We start from the raw sequence: 17,839 nt of genomic DNA, 5'->3' as shown, positions 1-17,839 counted from the left end.
GGATCCCAAACCTGTCTACATTGCTAAATGACTTAACAGTGTGGCTGAAGAAGAAGAACTCATTGCTCTTCTAAAAGAGTTCAAGGATTGTTTTGCTTAGAAATATATGGAAATGAAGGGTGTACCACCCGAGGTGGCTCAATACACTATCCCGATCATGGAAGGATCAAGACCATCCGGGCAAAAATCGTACCAAATGAATCCTAAATATGTAGCTATAATAAAGGAGGAAATTGATAAGCTCATCACTGCGGATTTCATGTATGAGATTGAGCACATAGATTGGCTTTTGCCAATTATGATTGTGCTAAAGAAGAATGGAAAGCTAACAACCTGTGTTGATCTCAAAAAGGTCAATCAGCTACTACCAAGAAGGACCACTACCCTTTACCATATACAGAGCATGTATTAGAGCGGGTAGCAGGGGAGGAAGCCTATAGCCTCTTAGCTTATCAAGCGTCCATTGCACCTAAAGACCAACATAAGACAACATTCAACACAATGTGGGGGACCTATGCACCTAAAGACCAACATAAGACAAGATTCAACACAATGTGGGGGACCTATGCTTATAAGGTTATGCCTTTTGGCCTCACTAATGCTGCAGCAACTTTCCAACGATTGATATACACGGCCTACTTTCCAACGATTGATATACACGGCCTACTTGAAAAAGTGGCTCGAGGTATTCATTAGTGATCTGTGTGCACACTCACGATGGATTGAACACCTGGCTTGCTTAAGGAAGGTGTTTGAGAGATATCCTTAAACCCTTTAAAGTGCCAATTTTGGATCAAACACGGCGTAATCTTAGGTCAAATTATATCTAAGAATGGCATTTCCACTGATGAGAGAAAAGTGAAGTTGATCTTGGAATTACCCCTACCAACAAACTACAAGGGTGTGCAATGGTTTATGGGACACGTTGTGTATTATCAGTGATTCATCATATTTTATGCTGAAATTGTCATGCCATTATATAGACCACTCATCGTCTTTGAGTGGACTGAAGAATGCCAAGAAGCATATGATAAGTTGAAGAAAGCACTGGCTAGTGCACTAATTTTACGACCACCTAGTTGGGGCCTCATATTCTATCATATGCCAAGAAGCATATGATAAGTTGAAGAAAGCACTGGCTAGTGCACTAATTTTGCGACCACCTAGTTGGGGCCTCATATTCTATATACACATTGATGCATCGAATTTTGCTATAGGATGCGTATTGGCACAACCTGGGGAATTCAAGTTGGATTACCTAGTTTGCTTTGCCAGTCGACAACTCAATGATGCAAAAATAAACTACACCACAACCGAGTGTGAAGGGTTGGCCATGGTTTATGCTATTAGAAAATATAGACATTACTTGTTAGAGCCAACAAGTTTGTATTCTTTGTTAATCACCAGGCCTTATTATATCTAGTGAATAAGCCATGTACCATGGGGAGAATCACACGATGGTTGCTTCTACTCTTAGAATTCAACTTTACAATCACAGTAAGAAAAGGAACACATGTTTTGGTAGACCATATGTCTAGAATCACAAACGGAGAACCTGCAACTGGCATTGATGATGATGTCCTCCCAGATGCATGTCTAATCAAAATTGATATGGTGCCTGATTGGAGCGAGGAAATATCAGAGTACCTAGCTCATGGTTTTCCACAAGATTGGCCCTTGAACAAAGATAAGATGAGTCAGCTTATTAAGCTGGCCCACACCATATCAATTAATTTTTTGCGGGAGAACTATATAAGCTATGTAAAGATGATATCCTCAGGAGATGTGTGCGGCGAGAAGATGAATTCTTCACGATATTAGAAGAAGCACACTCAGGAATAGCCAGAGAATATTTCATTGGAGAAGTTACCGCTTACAAAGTTCTCCAAGTAGGGCTATGGTGGCCTACATTATTCGAGGATGCCATAGAATTTGTGAAAAAATACGAGGAATGTCAATGATTTTCTATTCCACAATAGAAAATACGAGGAATGTCAACGATTTTCTATTCCACAATAGAAGGACAGAATGCCACTCACCCCTATAATTGTGAGACAACCCTTTGAGAAATGGGGTATTGGTTTTGTTGGACCCATTAGTCTAGTAGTGCATCCGTCTCAAGCTTGTTATGTGATCGTGGCCACGGATTATTTCACCAAGTAGGTAGAGGCGAGAGCCTCTAAAAAAGTTGATGCTCGTGCTACAGCAAGTTCTTGTATGAACAGATCATTTCCAAATTTGGCTGTCCTCTAGAATTAGTCAGTGAGATCGGGGTTCATATTTCATCAATGAGGTGATTAAACATTAATCACCCCTCAAGGGTCAGACCAAATTGAAACCATCGATGGGGTAGAAACGGAGGGATACATCAACGGAAGTAAACTCAAAAAATATTATGGACCCCTGACCCAGGAAATGCTTGAACAAGAGCATATTCTAAAACACAAGAAAGAGCTAGTCAAGGAAAAAATCAGACAAACGCAAGAGGAAGCCAAGGCAAAACAGAGACTCCAAGGGAGAACGTTACATGTAAACATGGCTTCAGTCACCTTGCTTGAAGAGGATGACCTGGATATTGAGCCAGCACACCTCAGTGTAAATGTCACTAAAGTGTAGTCACACAAAGAGAATTTCATTGATACGAGATTAAGTCATAAATTGATCTCCTATAAAACATGGGTAGCTCTAAACAAACCCCACCTAGAAGCCACTAGTGCACAAGTTCGCAGGTGCATTTATCAATTACGCAAACAATGGGATTTTTTAATGTTAACATCTCCATCAAAGATAATCCCTTGGTTGGAAAGTATTTTTTATGCATGTAAGAACCATGGAAGAGGAGATGATTCTTGGACAATCTTGGATTTGTGCTAATAATTGTCACATCCAATGGGAAAAACAGGCAGTGCAACTCAACGATGGCAATGACACCATCACCATCCCATTATGGAGTCCCTTGAATAAGGAAAAGGAGGCAATTATATATGACAAGGAGCATCCCATGCCAAGCAAAACAAAAGAATCAATAGATCAAGCGTCCACCTCAACCCAACATCGCCATTCAGAAGGACCACAAAAAAGGCAGTGAATGTATCCAGTCAGACAACAATGGGTTCCTAAATCTCAGCTTCAAGCCCAAGGATACTATGATAGTGACAAAACATCATGGGTATCACAACAACAACACAAAGCCAAATGCAAAAACCAAAGGAATCAAACTAGGGAGAGGAAGCGGCAACCCAAGCACACCCAAACACCAATTGGCATTCAAAAGAGGTGGGTAAGAAAAGACTTTACTAACTACACATGGCTACTATCAAGGAAATGCAAAAGTATGGGTACCAAAAACCAACACAAGATCCAATGTAGCATTTACCTCCATGGTTTACAGAGGAGACTACACAAGCAGAATCAAGGCCAGATAAGTCAAGTGTCAAGGCAGCACCAAAATGGTTCTGGAAGAAGAAAACCGATTAACCAAGTACACAAAGGAGTTTGACACCTCCAACGTCACCCACCAAAGATGTTAAACTGAGTCGCATTGTGGACCAGGGTAATGCAAATGTGCACCCACATGTGCATGAAACAAAACAGGTTCACTAGGATTTAGTAAATGTACTCCTCCATTGGATGGAAGGAAAAATCAAAAGTTTTCACTCAAAACTACAACGGCTCTACACATACCCACCAGCTCCCAAGTACAAACTTGGTTCCCGTGGCAATAAAAGGAAGGAGGATGACAAAGAGTACCTATCTCCAAACAAAAACTCCAAATGGGTATAAGGTAAAGGGGTATGCAATTCATGCCATGAAACATGTACAATTCTACTCTTCTAAATGTATATCGTGTGGCCTTGGAATGTTTGAGCATATAGGAATCCATAAGGTATCAACATTTGCACGCATCAGGGAACGTGACTGTTTCACGTGGTGAACCGCTTAGAGTTGTTTCATGCCATGAAACACCTCGAGATATTTCACGACATGAACCGTCTCATGACAGTTCACACCATGAAATTGTAACAAACCTTCCACGAATTGTCTGAAGACACGTGGCATGTCCAATAAAGGTGGCCGATGGCTAGAACATAAATTCATTGTCTTTCATCTTTCCTGCATTTTCATCATCAATTTTGAGCCGTCTTCTTTGCCACCGTTCACAAGCATCATGTGTTCTTCGTTTTATAAGCTTTTTGCCTACGCTTGCCACAGTTGTCTCAAGTAGGAGCTCGATGCCTTATGATTGCTTCAATCATCGATGATTAAAAAAATATGCATGAAATGCTTGAACTGTAATTGCATCTAAATCATTTCTCTCCCTTCCAATGTGCTTATTCCATGTGCTTAGTTCTTCCACTGACATTCACAACACGTGAAATAGCATTCTGCTATTTCACGGTATCAAAACACCATATTCACTTCATGCATATCAAACTGACTCAGACAATAGAACACAATAGAACACTTTACTAACACACATTACAAATTTTAAGCCATGAACTATAACCTGCTAGTTCACAGTTTAACACTTCACGAACGTGCTAGTTCACGGTTTCTTGGGTTCAAATCTCTCCCTCGATTGGTCTCTCCATATCAATAAAGTCGACGTTAAGCAACTCGTCTCTCATCAGGTTTGCCCAAAAGAGCTCTTCGAGCAAACCTCCATTACAGGACAGGAACGCAAGGCTATTCATGTGAGCCCAGGTTTGATGGCCGTTCTTTCTTTTCGACCGCGAAGCAACAGTCGTTCCGTACTGCTACCAAGGCGTGGATCATCATCACCATCATTAGCGCAACCACAACGTCAAAGCCAACAACAGAAGGAAAGGCTGGATGAGCTTTGGGAATCAAAGGCAATAGATGTCTGCCACCATCAAGCCTTCAAACAGTCCCGCTGGCTGTCGCACAATCAGCAAAAGACCTCGTCGGTGCATTCTGGGCAACCCAATGATGATGATGATCATCATGGCGACTCCAGTGGTGGTGATGGTGAAGGTGATAGTGACACTTCTGCTGCTCCACAACAGCCGCCGCCACCGATGCCGCCCACTTGTGATAATGATGATGGTGATGGTGATGGTGATGCCAATAGTAATGATGATGCCCCACAACAGCATCAGGAGAGAGGGAAGGGCTCTTCTTCTGGTTATCCCTTCAAGGACAGTGGGGGTTTAGATGATGGCGGTGATGATGAGCTTCAAATTTTCTGCGAGAGAGGGCAGCTGGACGGGGCCCTGCATGTCCTCTCTCGCATGGATAAAGCCCCCTCTAGCAAAACCTACCTGTCCCTCCTCAAAGTATGCAACAAGCAAAAGGCCCTGTATCAGGCCAAGCAAGTCCATGCCCATCTTGCTCTACATGGGGCTGAGCTGAGCAGCTTGCTGGGAGGCTACTTGGTGATGACACTCGCTAAGTGTGGTGCCATTGAAGATGCACGCCATATTTCCCATCGATTGCCTCATCGCACTGTCTTCCTTTGGACTGCCATGATCTCTGCTTATGCTGAGCATGGGCGTGGACAGGAAGCACTCAAAATGCATCAGTGCATGCAACAGGAAGGTGTAGAGCCAAATAGATATACTTTTGTGAGCCTCTTGAAAGCTTGTGGAAGCATACCAGACCTTGAACAGGGTAAGAAAATTCACGCGGATGCTCGTAGGAAAGGCTTCACATCTGATGTCTTTGTCGGTACCACACTCTTGAGTATGTATGGCAAGTGTGGAGCAGTTGCGGAAGCAGAGGATGTGTTTTGTGATTTGTTCCAGCGCAACATTGTATCGTGGAATGCCATGCTCTCAGCATATTTGAAGCAGGGTCAAGGAGTGAAGGCTTTAAAGTTGTACAGACAGATGCAAATGGAGCACGTGGCTATGGATGATGTCACAGTTATCTGTGTTCTGCAAGCCTCCAGTGAAACAGGCAGCTTGGAGATATGTGAACAGCTTCACTTTGACATTGTGTCTGCTGGCTTTGATCGAATTCCTTTGGTGGCAGCCACTCTAATTCATGCATATGGGAGTGGTGCAAGCATGGTAGCTGCACAGGTTGTCTTTGATAAACTTGACGAGCCTGATATTGTGTCATGGAATGCATGCATCGCTGGTCATGCTGGAGAAGGAAATTTTGTAGCAAGCCTTCACATGTTTGATAAATTGAAGGTGGCAGGTATTACGCCTGATGATGTCACGTTCATTTTAGTTCTCTCTGCTTGCAGTCACACTGGCCTCAGCACCAAAGGCCTTGAGTACTTTGAATCCATGAGCAGAGATTATGGGTTAACTCCAAACTTGAAGCATTATGGTATTATGGTAGACCTCCTTGGGCATTTGGGGGACTTCAAGGCAGTAGAGAACATGCTCGGGAGGATGCCGATGCATGCTGATCTGACCATGTGGTTATGCTTGTTGGGTTCATGCCGTAAATATGGACATTTAGAACTGGCAAAAGGGGCATTCGACCATGCAGTGAATCTGCAGCCCAAGCAGGCCACTGCATATGTTTTGATGTCAAACATTTATGCTGATGCTGGGCTTCACGAGTGCGCAGCCGAGGTGGAAAGGCGTAGACAAAAAGAAGGTGCGTGGCTGGATTGAGTATGAGCAGGATGCTGCACACTTTCTGGCAAGGGATATTTAGTTCCCCTGTTGTTTAACCTTTCAGATTAGATAAACGAAGAGTACAAGAAGAAAGGGAATCCTCCACGTTGAGGGCATCCTGGATGATGTGGTAGAAGAAGCGAAGGAATGGCCCTTGTTGCCATTCAGAGACGCTAGCCATAGCATTTTGGCAACTCAACTTATCACCTCGAAACACCCTGCCATGCAAAGGGCTTCTTGAGGCTGCCTTAGGGAAACAAATTTGACATGAAATTGTACAAAAGAGGCCACAAGGCTGATAACAATATCCAAAAACAGGGAAAACATGTGATGCAGAATTAAGATTGCGCTATCACGGGGAGATTACTTGTGAGTTGGCAAATGCTCAATCAGTGTGTATGGTTTGCAAGAGACCCCCTCTCACTGGTTACATCCTCTGGAATCTTGCGGAAGGTTCTATGCACTGTACTAATCTTTCTTTGGACATTTCTTTAAGTAGAATGTGCCCCTCTAGAGAGATTAATCCACCCATGCTACACAACTGTGCATTTCTTTAAGTAGAATGTGCCCCTCTGGAAGGATTAATCCAGTGTGGATGGTTTGCAAGGTGCACACAACGTGTTTGAATCTAGTTTCGCAGTGGGACATGAGAACTAAGGTTTTTTAGAGGCCAAAAGTTTGGTCTGCTTGCAATGTCTTAGTAATCTGCTGGCTGCTCTGAAAGACCCCCTCTCACTGGTTACATCGTCTGGAATCTTGCGGAAGGTTCTATGCAATGTACTAATCTTTCTTTGGACATTTCTTTAAGTAGAACGTGCCCCTTTGGAGAGATTAATCCAGCCATGCTACAAGGTGCACATGTACCTTGCTTGAGAGGATCTTGCATATCACCATGCGACAGGGAAAGCAGTTAGCAATGTGTTGCTGCTAGGTCAACATTGAGCACGAAGGTAATGTCCATTGTTTGCAACCTCAGGCTTTAACCTGTTCTTTATGGGGGATAAAAACCAAGGCTTGCAAGGAGCAGGACTAACCTGCATGAGTCAGCTTGTTCCTGTAAGTGATCTGCTTGGTCTTTGATGCCTCTCAAGATGCAACACCAAATCTAAATCGAGATGAGAGACGTGAATATATGAGAGGTTTCCATCTCATTTGTCTGTTGAGACGCTTGAATGATAAACTATCCTGACTTTGTGATCAATTCCAGCACAATTCAAACTTTTATTTTTAAGATAAAAAGTCCTGCTCATCAATCACCCACTTTCTTCCTAATCTCTCACACTGTGTTGTTCTTCATTGAAAATTGGAAACACAGCAGGTCTCTAGCCTGCAACCTTCAGCAATTGACAGACATTTAGAGAATATTTGTCTGTGCGTTTTATTTAATGCACAAAGAAGAAAACATCATCCCTGTATTTATGCAAGCAATGATCCTCTGTACACACCAATCCCACCCCTTCTGTAGTTCCTTTTGAGCCAAGGCATGTAGCACCAAGAAAATCTGCACAATTAAGGTCCTTTTGAGTTTTGTGCACAATGAAGGTGACATGGGCAAGGTTAGATTACACGTTACACATTTGAATCAAATTGCATATTGAGGAAACAACAGACAAGCAGGTTGTGGAACAAAAATGCAAACATCTGAAACTAGAGAATGTGTCAAGCATCACACAAGTGCTTATCCATTATGTGATTGGAAAATGACAAGCTAGTTGCAATGGTGCAATCTGTTGTTTAACCTAGACAGTGAGATATATGAACACCCTAAAAAGGAGGCCATTATTGTACTATTTGCATTGCAAAGGTCCTCATGGGGTAGCTGAATGTCCCATCAAAAGAATGCTCGCCAACGGAGCTCTTAATACAACTCCCTCAACTCCTTCATGTGGAGAGTGCAGATTACAACATGTACACGGATTGTTCTCTAAGGGCACAACCCTTGCTACCTCCTCACCAGACACTAAGCCAATGACAAGCTTAAATTTTGCTTAGTTTTCAAGTTCATACATACCATCCCCTTGAATGTTGTGACAAGAATGTAGACGAGGAGGAGGGTAGTTATGCAATAAACAACAGATGAGAAAAATGGCATCTTGAAAGAGTTAAATAATAGTGTTGAAGTGGAATTGGAGCTCTTTGTAGCAATTGAAGAGATTTTTGCAAAGGTGTCAACTACTTCATAAGTTAACATGGTTTCACCCCGCTAGGCCTATCGTAAGGCACTTTGCCATCTTATCCGCTCGAATGGACAATTATCTTTTGTAAGACGACGTTGGAACATTAAAGCAGCCTAACGTTGTACTTAATGTCAAATAGAGAAAGTCTAAGGACTTCATGTACATACTTACTTAAGACTAATAATAGAGACCGAGGCATTTTTAAGTTTGACCGGCCTAGTGTAAAAACCAGTCACTTGTATATGTCATTTTTTACATAATCAATCCCTTGCAATAGAATACTTGTGAGCTCCCCTTCCTCTCTACTCTTGCTTGCTTGTATGTTATTGAATTTTGCTTTCTTAATGGATGTATACTAGAAAGGTTTGTTTGTAAGTTTCTCTCTTGCATTCGCTTTATATTCTTTCCACATCTTAGAGAACCAATACGAAGACAAATCTCTTTGTACCTCCATCTAGGCATAGAGAGCTCTTCCTTCACTCCATTGGAAAGAAGCATTCCGGTCTGACAATGGAATAAGGATGCAATGAAAAGCTGCAGGGAGGAAGAGAGCTTGAGCTCTTGCAAGTACACATAGACACTCACACAAACCCTAGAAGAGAACACACAAGATGAGAGGTTGAAAAGTTGTTTTTCTTCTCAACAAAAAGGTCTACAAAAGAGAGAAGGAAAATACAACATAAGTACTAAATTACTATGTACATACAGTCCATAATGTGAACACGCTAAGTGAGTGAGCTGGCAAGAAGTGGCGAAAAACGGGCACCCAGGCATATCATAAGTGTTAGCTCGTGTTGCGCTTGACATCTCAACACTCCCCCTCAAGCTCAACTCCATCTCAAGGACTCCAAGCATAATCCGGAATCTATAAAGCTTCTATGCTCCCAGGGCTTTCGTGAAAATGTCAGCTACTTGCTCCTTTGTGCTAACATATATGAGATCAATGTCTCGTACTAAGACTCTCTCTCTCATGAAGTGATAGTGGACCTCTATGTGTTTGGTCCGCGCATGAAAAATTGGGTTCCTCGCCAACTGTATACTTCTAAGGTTGTTTCGCAATAGATGACAATTTGCCTATTAATCTGCAGTTTGCAAATCACCACCAAGTAGCTTGTGCAACCTAGCTACCTCACATGCTGCCATTGCAGCACCCCTATACTCTACCTCCGTACTCGACGAGGAAACTATTGGCTGCTTCTTGCTGCTCTAGGTCACAACACCACTCCTAAAGGAGAACATAAATCCGCTGGTAGATCTCCTATCTGTGATACTATAAGCCCAATCTACATCGGTGTACCCAAACATCGTACCAGTCTTATAAAAGAGACCATAGTCTAATGTGGACTTTACATAGCACAATGTGTGCCTCCCACCATCCAAATGTGGCTTCCGAGGAACTTGCATAAACTGATTCTCCAATCCAACTATATAGTTCAAATCTGGCCTAGTGATCGTCACGTAGATCAAGCTACCCACTATCTTCCTATACATAGTAGGGTTCTCCAAGATCTCACCCGCAAACTGCACTCAACTTGCCATTTGAATCTAATGGCATAGAAATTGGCTTACAACTAGCCATACCATATTTAGACAACATGTCCAAATGCATACTACCTCTATGACAGCCATATGCCCTTGGTCATCCTAATAACCTCAATGCCAAGAAAGTATCTCATTACACCCAAATCCTTCATGTCAAATTTCTACTTGAGGATACATTTCACACTCTCAACTTCCTCTTCACTGTCACCCCCGACAATTAAGTCATCCACATAGATTGTGATGACCACAAGGCCCTTATCACTCTTCCGCACATAGAGTGAATGATTAGCATCTACCACATGAAAGCCAATGGTGATAAGATATTGTGCTATCTTATCATGCCATGTTCTCAGTGCCTATTTCAAGCCATATAAGGCTTTACGTAACTTGCATACAAAATCAGGGTGACCCACATCGTCATAACCTGGTGGCTGATCCTTATACACTTCTTCTTGCAAATCACTATCCAAGAACGCATTCTTAACATCCATTTGATGTAAAACGCATCCTTTTGATGCAACCACACAGCAATAACAGCTCTCACAGTTACCATCTTAGCAGCAAGGCTGAATGTCTCCTCATAATCAATGCCATAAGTTTGAGCATAACCTTTGGCAACCAATAAACATATATTTTTTTGCTTTTGAATCCAGCTTCATATGCAACTCATCGAGCATATGCACATAGATAATGTATTCAAAAACTTTCAAGTAAGACAAATCAAATTTCTTACCATGGAATTTCTCGTCTAGTGTTACATCATGTATGGATGCAGTAGAAGTCATGTTCATAACATAAACTACTATAAAAACAACTTCAGCCCAATAGTTATGTGGCATATTCTTCTCTGTCATCATCAATGCTCGTGCTATCTCTACAATGTGCATGTTTTTCCGCTCTACAACTCCATTTTGCTGCAGAGTGTATCTACATGTAAACTGTCTCTGAATGCCATTCTTTCATAAAAAAATCAGAGAACTCATTGGAGAAGTACTCTCCCCCTCCATCTAACCTTAGACACTTCACATGCTTTCCTGTCTGCTTTTCAACCATCACTCTAAAATTTTGAAAATGAGTGAAAACTTCACTCTTCTCCTTCATGAATTACACCCACACTTTCCTCGTGTGGTCATCAATGAATGTTACATAATACTTACAACCATCCATAGACGTTGTTTTTTGTAGGATCCTATACATCTGAATGCACGCACATCATCTAGTACATTCTTGCTCGCATTTCTATCATGTGAAAATGCATGCTTTGTCTGCTTTCCAAATTGGCATGCTTCACATACTTTCTGCATACCATCAACCTTAAACTTAGGCAGCCTTGTCACAATTTCTTTGCACTTATCTTTAAAGTCTTTGACATAACAACCATCAAGGTTAAAGTGCACCTGTAAACCCTATTGCTCGATCATCTAGCCAACCAAAACCAAATTCTTTGTAATATTTATAATGGAAGTACATCTACAAGGTACTTCACCTTACCATCCTACATAGATAATGGCACATTTCCAACATGGGCAATTGGATGAGCACTATCATCCCTTGTTTCAACAAAACATGGCTTTTCAGGATTTTTCAACGACAACTGGATCCACATACCATACATCATCATTGTATGCGGATACATCATTTCTTGACACATTATTAAGCACATGCCGCATAACAAACAACCTTTCATTGTCCTCATTTCTTCTGCTAGAAGACACAGTTATTTTATTGCACTTTTCCATTTCTCATAGTTATTTTATTGCACTTTTCCATTTCTCATGTCATTTTGCTTCTTATAGCAATTTGCCTGTAAATGTCCAGCTTCGCCACATAAAAACAGCCTCGTGTATCATTTTGCTGCCTTTGCCAATTTTCACGATCTCTTTAACTCCCCCTGCCTGTGAACTGACCTCTTCCACTTGTGTGTTATTGTTGTGATTCATGGGACTGTTGTTAACCATAATTTTGATTACATGTTCAGACACCACCTTGGCCACCATGGCCTCGACCTCTACCTCATCCTTTACATACACTTGTGTAGAAAGTATATTTCTCCGAACTGCCTTTGTTTTGTGAAGACTGGTCTTCACCTAAACTCTTTTCTTCAATGATCAGCATTGACACCAAATCTGTAAAGTTGGGAATGTTTCCCCGAGTCTAAATAGACATTTTGAATGCCTTGTATTATGGCTTGAGACCACATAGACATACTTCCTCCTTATGAGACCATCATCAACAAAAACATCAATAAATGCAAGGAATTCCACAATGCCCTTGATCTTCAAGGCATAATCATTCACAGACATGTTTTTCTTCTCCACAGTATGAAGCTCATTCTTCAACTGAATCTTTCATGCCTTGGTGTTAGTTTCATACAACTTTACCAAGGTGTCCCATGCCTCCTTGGGTAACTTGGCATTCTGTATATGCCCAATTGTGATATCTTGTATACTAATAGAAAGCCAATACATGATTTTCCTTGCTTCTTGATTCCAATCCTTGTATTCTTTTATATCTATAGCAATTGGATAAATCTCAGGTATCTCTGGTGCCTCCTCATGTTCACCTCTGCAACAATCTAGTTAATTCCACCATAAGCTAACTTACCCACATAGCAAACAAATATTGTACTAATGAGCGTGATGGGATCTAGAATGTCGTGAAGGGAATAGAGAAAAGACCTAAAGGTACTCCTACATCGCTAACCATGCAAGCTTGGAATGACAAAAATGATCGAGCCTTGGCACATACATAAGGTCCTCAACTTTGAAAGGAGGTATAGAATAAGTTTGAGAATCTATTTGGGAATAAAAATTAACAATTCCAAAGTCTTTCTCAAACAAAAAAACTACAAGCTCAAAATGAAAGAACACCATCATTATCTTCAAGAGCTCTTCAAGAGAACCTGAGCACCGTAGGTTCTCTCTTGCAACTGGGTGCCCTAGAAGCCAACATTGATGAAGATGACAAAAGATTGTCCTCTTCTCCAGCCTAGAAGAAATTGGTGGATCTATTTCTTTGATGCCCCGCACCGTAGGTTCTCTCTTGCAACTGGGTGCCCTAAAAGCCAACATTGATGAAGATGACAAAAGATTGTCCTCTTCTCCAGCCTAGAAGAAATTGGTGGATCTATTTCTTTGATGCCCCATGTGGAAACATTGAATTTATGCATGCTCTATGTTTTCTCTACTATTTTCATAGTTTATATCCTTTGTAATTATTCTTGGCTCATATAAACATTATTTGACATCTATTGCTATGCCAAATGCCATGAAAATTGGTAAAATTTCAACAAAATTATCATACATGCTTTTTGGCCTTCCTCTCCATTGAGGTTTCAAACCTTTTTTATGAGGTTTTGGACTTGTCAGATGCACGTACTCAAACTACTTATAGGAATAAAAATTTGAAAACCTTCAAATTTTTGCATATTTTTGTCATATTATAATCATTCTCTAAAAAGTCGCTTTAATGCTAGTTCAAAACATTGAAAACTCGTATTACTTCTAGTGATTAGATTTCCTTTAGGATGCTTGTTTAATAACATTTTCTAAGTAAGGAACTCATCCCCACCATGGTCATCATGGGAAAAATGAAAAAGTGAGCCCCGTTAGGCAAGCCTAACAATTTGGCTTTTTATGACTATAAGCACTGAGTAGTCAAGTGGAATGAAAAGTAAGCCAAGAGTTATATGTAAGCATTGCTAGTAGTCAAGTGGAATGAAAAGTAAGCCAAGAGTTATATATAAGAAATACATCACAATTGTCTTTCAAAAGTTGAAGGTAGAGATTTGGAGAAACAAGCTCAAGCCCCCTCTAAAATATGTTTAAAGTTCAAAAGAAATTAGGATTATATTTTAAGTAAAACTATGATTCCAATCGCTCACCTATTTATTGAACCCAAGGAAATGCCTCTTAGGATAGGTTTCATGCTAAGAATTGAGTTCTTGATATCATTCCCAGATTTTTGGATGAAATCAAGTTTGGTGGGTGGAAAGAGACATCCAATAAGATTGATTGTATTGAGGCATTGAAGAAAAAAGGAAAAGACCAGTCTCTAGGGTGGGATTAGACCAAATTATTCCTTAAATATGGGACCAAATTGAGTCATCTACTTGGTTAACAAAAGGGTTTAAGCATCAAGTGCAAGAGTAGAGTATGAAAGAGAGTCTTATAATAAAGTCGATCCCTAAGAATGTTGCATGTGAGTATTTCTTAGGTTGGAGATCCACCACCATGGTTTCTTAGGTTGGAGATCCATCATCATGCTTTCTATTTTACATTAGATTCTTACCAAGGTGATTGTATTGAGAATTTCCCCCCTTTTTGTAAAATTTTATCTCACCTAAATAGGATAGGTTCATTAAGGGAAGTTAAATTGTGGATAATATTTAATCTATTTTGCTAGGGAAAGATCTTGTATGTGTGGTCTCCCAACTAGAGTTTGACAAGGTCTTGTATGTGTGGTCTTCCAACTAGAGTTGGAAAAGGCCAATGATAGAGTGCATTGGTCCTTTCTTAGCAGAGTCCATCTAAGTTAGGGTTTGGTGACCTTATTATCTCCATAGCTATGGGGCCAAAACTAACCTTATTCTTAATGGTCTTATGGTTGGTGGCTCCTTTGTACTCAAAAGATCAATGAGCCAAGGTTTCCTCTAGCCCCCTTTCTATTTGTTGTTATCTCACACCACTTAATACTAGATTTTTAAGTTAGTAGCTAAAGAGAATAAAATCAAAGGCCTTTAATTAATTGGGAGTGCCCAATTGTTGAGATTCATAGCTTTCCTGATGGTTCTCATACATGTCTTTGGGAATCCAATGAGAATGTCAAGATATCCCTTGGTATTTTTGATAGTTTTAAAAAGGTATCACAGTCAAAGTGTAACATCTTTAAGTCTATGCTAATCAGCTTGATAGAGAATGACTCTTCTAATATGACTAGGATGTCGAATGGGTGTCCATGTCTCCAAAAATTATACAATGAATTAAATAATAAAGAGGCTAAGTTCAAAAAGTGGGATACTAATACTAGGATTATGATTGTAAAGGTGGTGTTACAAGTCTATGTGCATTCCTACTCCCCCTAGTGGAATTTAAGGAAAACATTTGTAAAAGGCTAATATAAGTTTTATTATTAAAGCCTTTCCTTTAGAAGGGTAAGCAAGGAAAGAAGGCATGCTCCTTTATTAATCGTATTAAGTTTGTAGACCTAAAGCCAAGGGAGGCCAAAGGATTCTTGACATCATGAAGACTCATGCCAGCGCTAAAGTATCCAAATGGATGGGGGTAAAGGCAAACTTATGTAATTATTTTAAAAGAGCTCACTATGTTTATGGAGGCGAGAAGCCATGGCAATTTCGATTGACAAGGTCTTCTCCAATTCCCTTATGTTATGAATAACATACCCTTTCTAAGATTGGCATGAACTCTTCTGGATAGACAAGGTCTTCTCCAATTCCCTCTTGTTATGAAGAGCATTCCCTTTGTAAGATTTCTTATAGTGGGTGGCAAGGATCCCTATGGGATAGCCCCCTAATGGGCTAGAGAGATGTGGGCCAGATCACACTAATGTTCAAATAATCCTCAAAGTTTGACAAAGGGGTAAGGTTAAAAAATTTAGCCTTTTATCATGATATAAATAAAGATAAGTTGGCAATTTATACAAAATTATAGAATCCTTAGGTAAATCTTTTATCTTATGTGCTAACATGTAGTGTATTTTTAGCACGTTTGTCTTCATAACCCACCCAAATTCAATATTTTTGGGCAAGTTTTGTTTCTACAAAATTCCTCGTGCAATGCCTCTCTCTTTTTGGAAGACCTCATTAAAAAGTCACTGGCTAAAAAATATCCCATGTTTTTCCTTTATAAAGGGGGTTACAAAGGCCTTGAGTGTGACATAGAGCATCTTTTTTAACACTACCTTTTATGGTGAGGAGATGGTAGGATGATGATGCCCCCTTGGTTGGTATTGAAATTATACGGTTATATAAGCTGAAAGGGTGTGCCGTGACTTCTTTGAGTTCTACAAGCTAGGGAGATTATAGATGAACCCTTGGCTAGTGACTAGATGCATAGGTATTTGGTTTCAAAGTTTTATGTACATGAAACGACCTTTTTATGGAAGGCTTTGGTGGGGGTCATCCCCATGACCCCCATGGAAGGTTTTGGTGGGGGTCATCCCCATGACCCCAATGGAAGGTTTTGGTGGGGGTCATCCCCATGACATGCACATTGGTGGAGGCTAAAAATATGCATTCTAGAAAATTCTCAAGATACATATATTCCACAAAGGACTTCTAGCATGGTTTCTTGGAGTGTCTCACAATAAAGATCTTTTGAACTCTAATATCTAGATGGGGGAAGCATGTATTAAGAGTGCACCAGTCTTGGTTGCACTATCTTTTGGGTCAAAGTTTGGGTCCAACAAAAGAAGGCAATTGCGTAGTCTCCTTCATAAGGTTTACTTATTTATGTGAGGCTTGGATCCCTAGAAATGTGTTGGCCTTTGGAGAGCCCAAGGACTAGACAACAAAGAGGTGATATCTTAATTAAAACAAGTGCTCAAAGGTTTATATACGTAATTAGACTTCCAAAATCATCTCCATTCTCTTGCAAATGATTCTTTAGGGATCATTGTGATGGAAAATATGTGTCATTCCCAAGAGCATTATTTTAGGAATTTTGAGACAATGTCAAGTCTCATTTTTTCACAAAAAGATAATATTCTTGTTTTAAAGCCTTGTTTTTATGTTAGATGGTATTTTAATAACATTTAAAAAAGTATAACAGGTAGAGTAAGTGCGTAGTGTTTATAATATTTCCAAACAACAAACCTCTAAACTCTATGATATCAATTAAATTGTGCATTCTAAGATGGTAAAGCTCAATTCATAAAATCAATGTTGTGGTTGATTTAGATGTCCTACTTACTGGCCACTATATCATTTATCTTGCTTCTACATGGTTTAAATCCATTCAAAAAAGCACCTTTGGTGATTTTGGACTCATACTTACTAAAATTATGACCAAAAACATTCAAGATGATTGAATTCATAATGGCGATTTCAAGACTTTAATCTAAATGAGATGGTATACGCTACTCCATGTCTCTTTAAAAAAAGTTATTCAAATGACATTTTATAACATTTTAAAAGTGCTCAAAAATTTCATAGTGAAGGTAGAATACACATTAGATATTCATGATAATTTCAAGCAACCCATAAAAATATGTGACACCATTCAAAACACATGTGCTCCAAGATGCTGAAGCTTAATTCATGAAATTGACCTTCTTGTTGGTTTAGATTTCTAACTTACTGATTTTCTTGCTTCTACATTGTTAACCCACTTTGAGGTTAACAAGAGTTACCACAATAATTCTACAGTTTTGAGATATTAGATCTTGGTCTTTTGCACTACTATTTGGGTAGGCAATTTATACAGCAAGATGGTATAGTCATTAAGCAGTCCAAGTATATCAAAGCGACATTGTTAAAGAGATTGAACATGGAAAGTTGCAAACCAA

General features: G+C 40.0%; 1 protein-coding gene across 1 annotated transcript; it reads left to right on the top strand.

The window, feature by feature from the left end:
* The first annotated feature begins 4,593 nt into the window (after nt 1–4,593).
* LOC147604015 (pentatricopeptide repeat-containing protein CRR2, chloroplastic-like) lies at nt 4,594–6,899 on the top strand. Its single transcript, XM_086795451.1, has 2 exons — nt 4,594–6,576; nt 6,661–6,899. The coding sequence occupies exons 1-2, from the start codon at nt 4,710–4,712 to the stop codon at nt 6,663–6,665; spliced, it is 1,872 nt and encodes a 623-aa protein (XP_086651577.1). The 5' UTR covers nt 4,594–4,709; the 3' UTR covers nt 6,666–6,899.
* The last annotated feature ends 10,940 nt before the right edge of the window (nt 6,900–17,839 follow it).

This window comes from Cibotium barometz, chromosome 62, assembly GCF_041138505.1.
Source record: "Cibotium barometz isolate CiBa-2024 chromosome 62, ASM4113850v1, whole genome shotgun sequence".
Lineage (NCBI taxonomy): Eukaryota > Viridiplantae > Streptophyta > Polypodiopsida > Cyatheales > Cibotiaceae > Cibotium > Cibotium barometz.
Note: the sequence above shows the minus strand (reverse complement) of the source record. Positions and strands in the feature narration are given on the sequence as shown.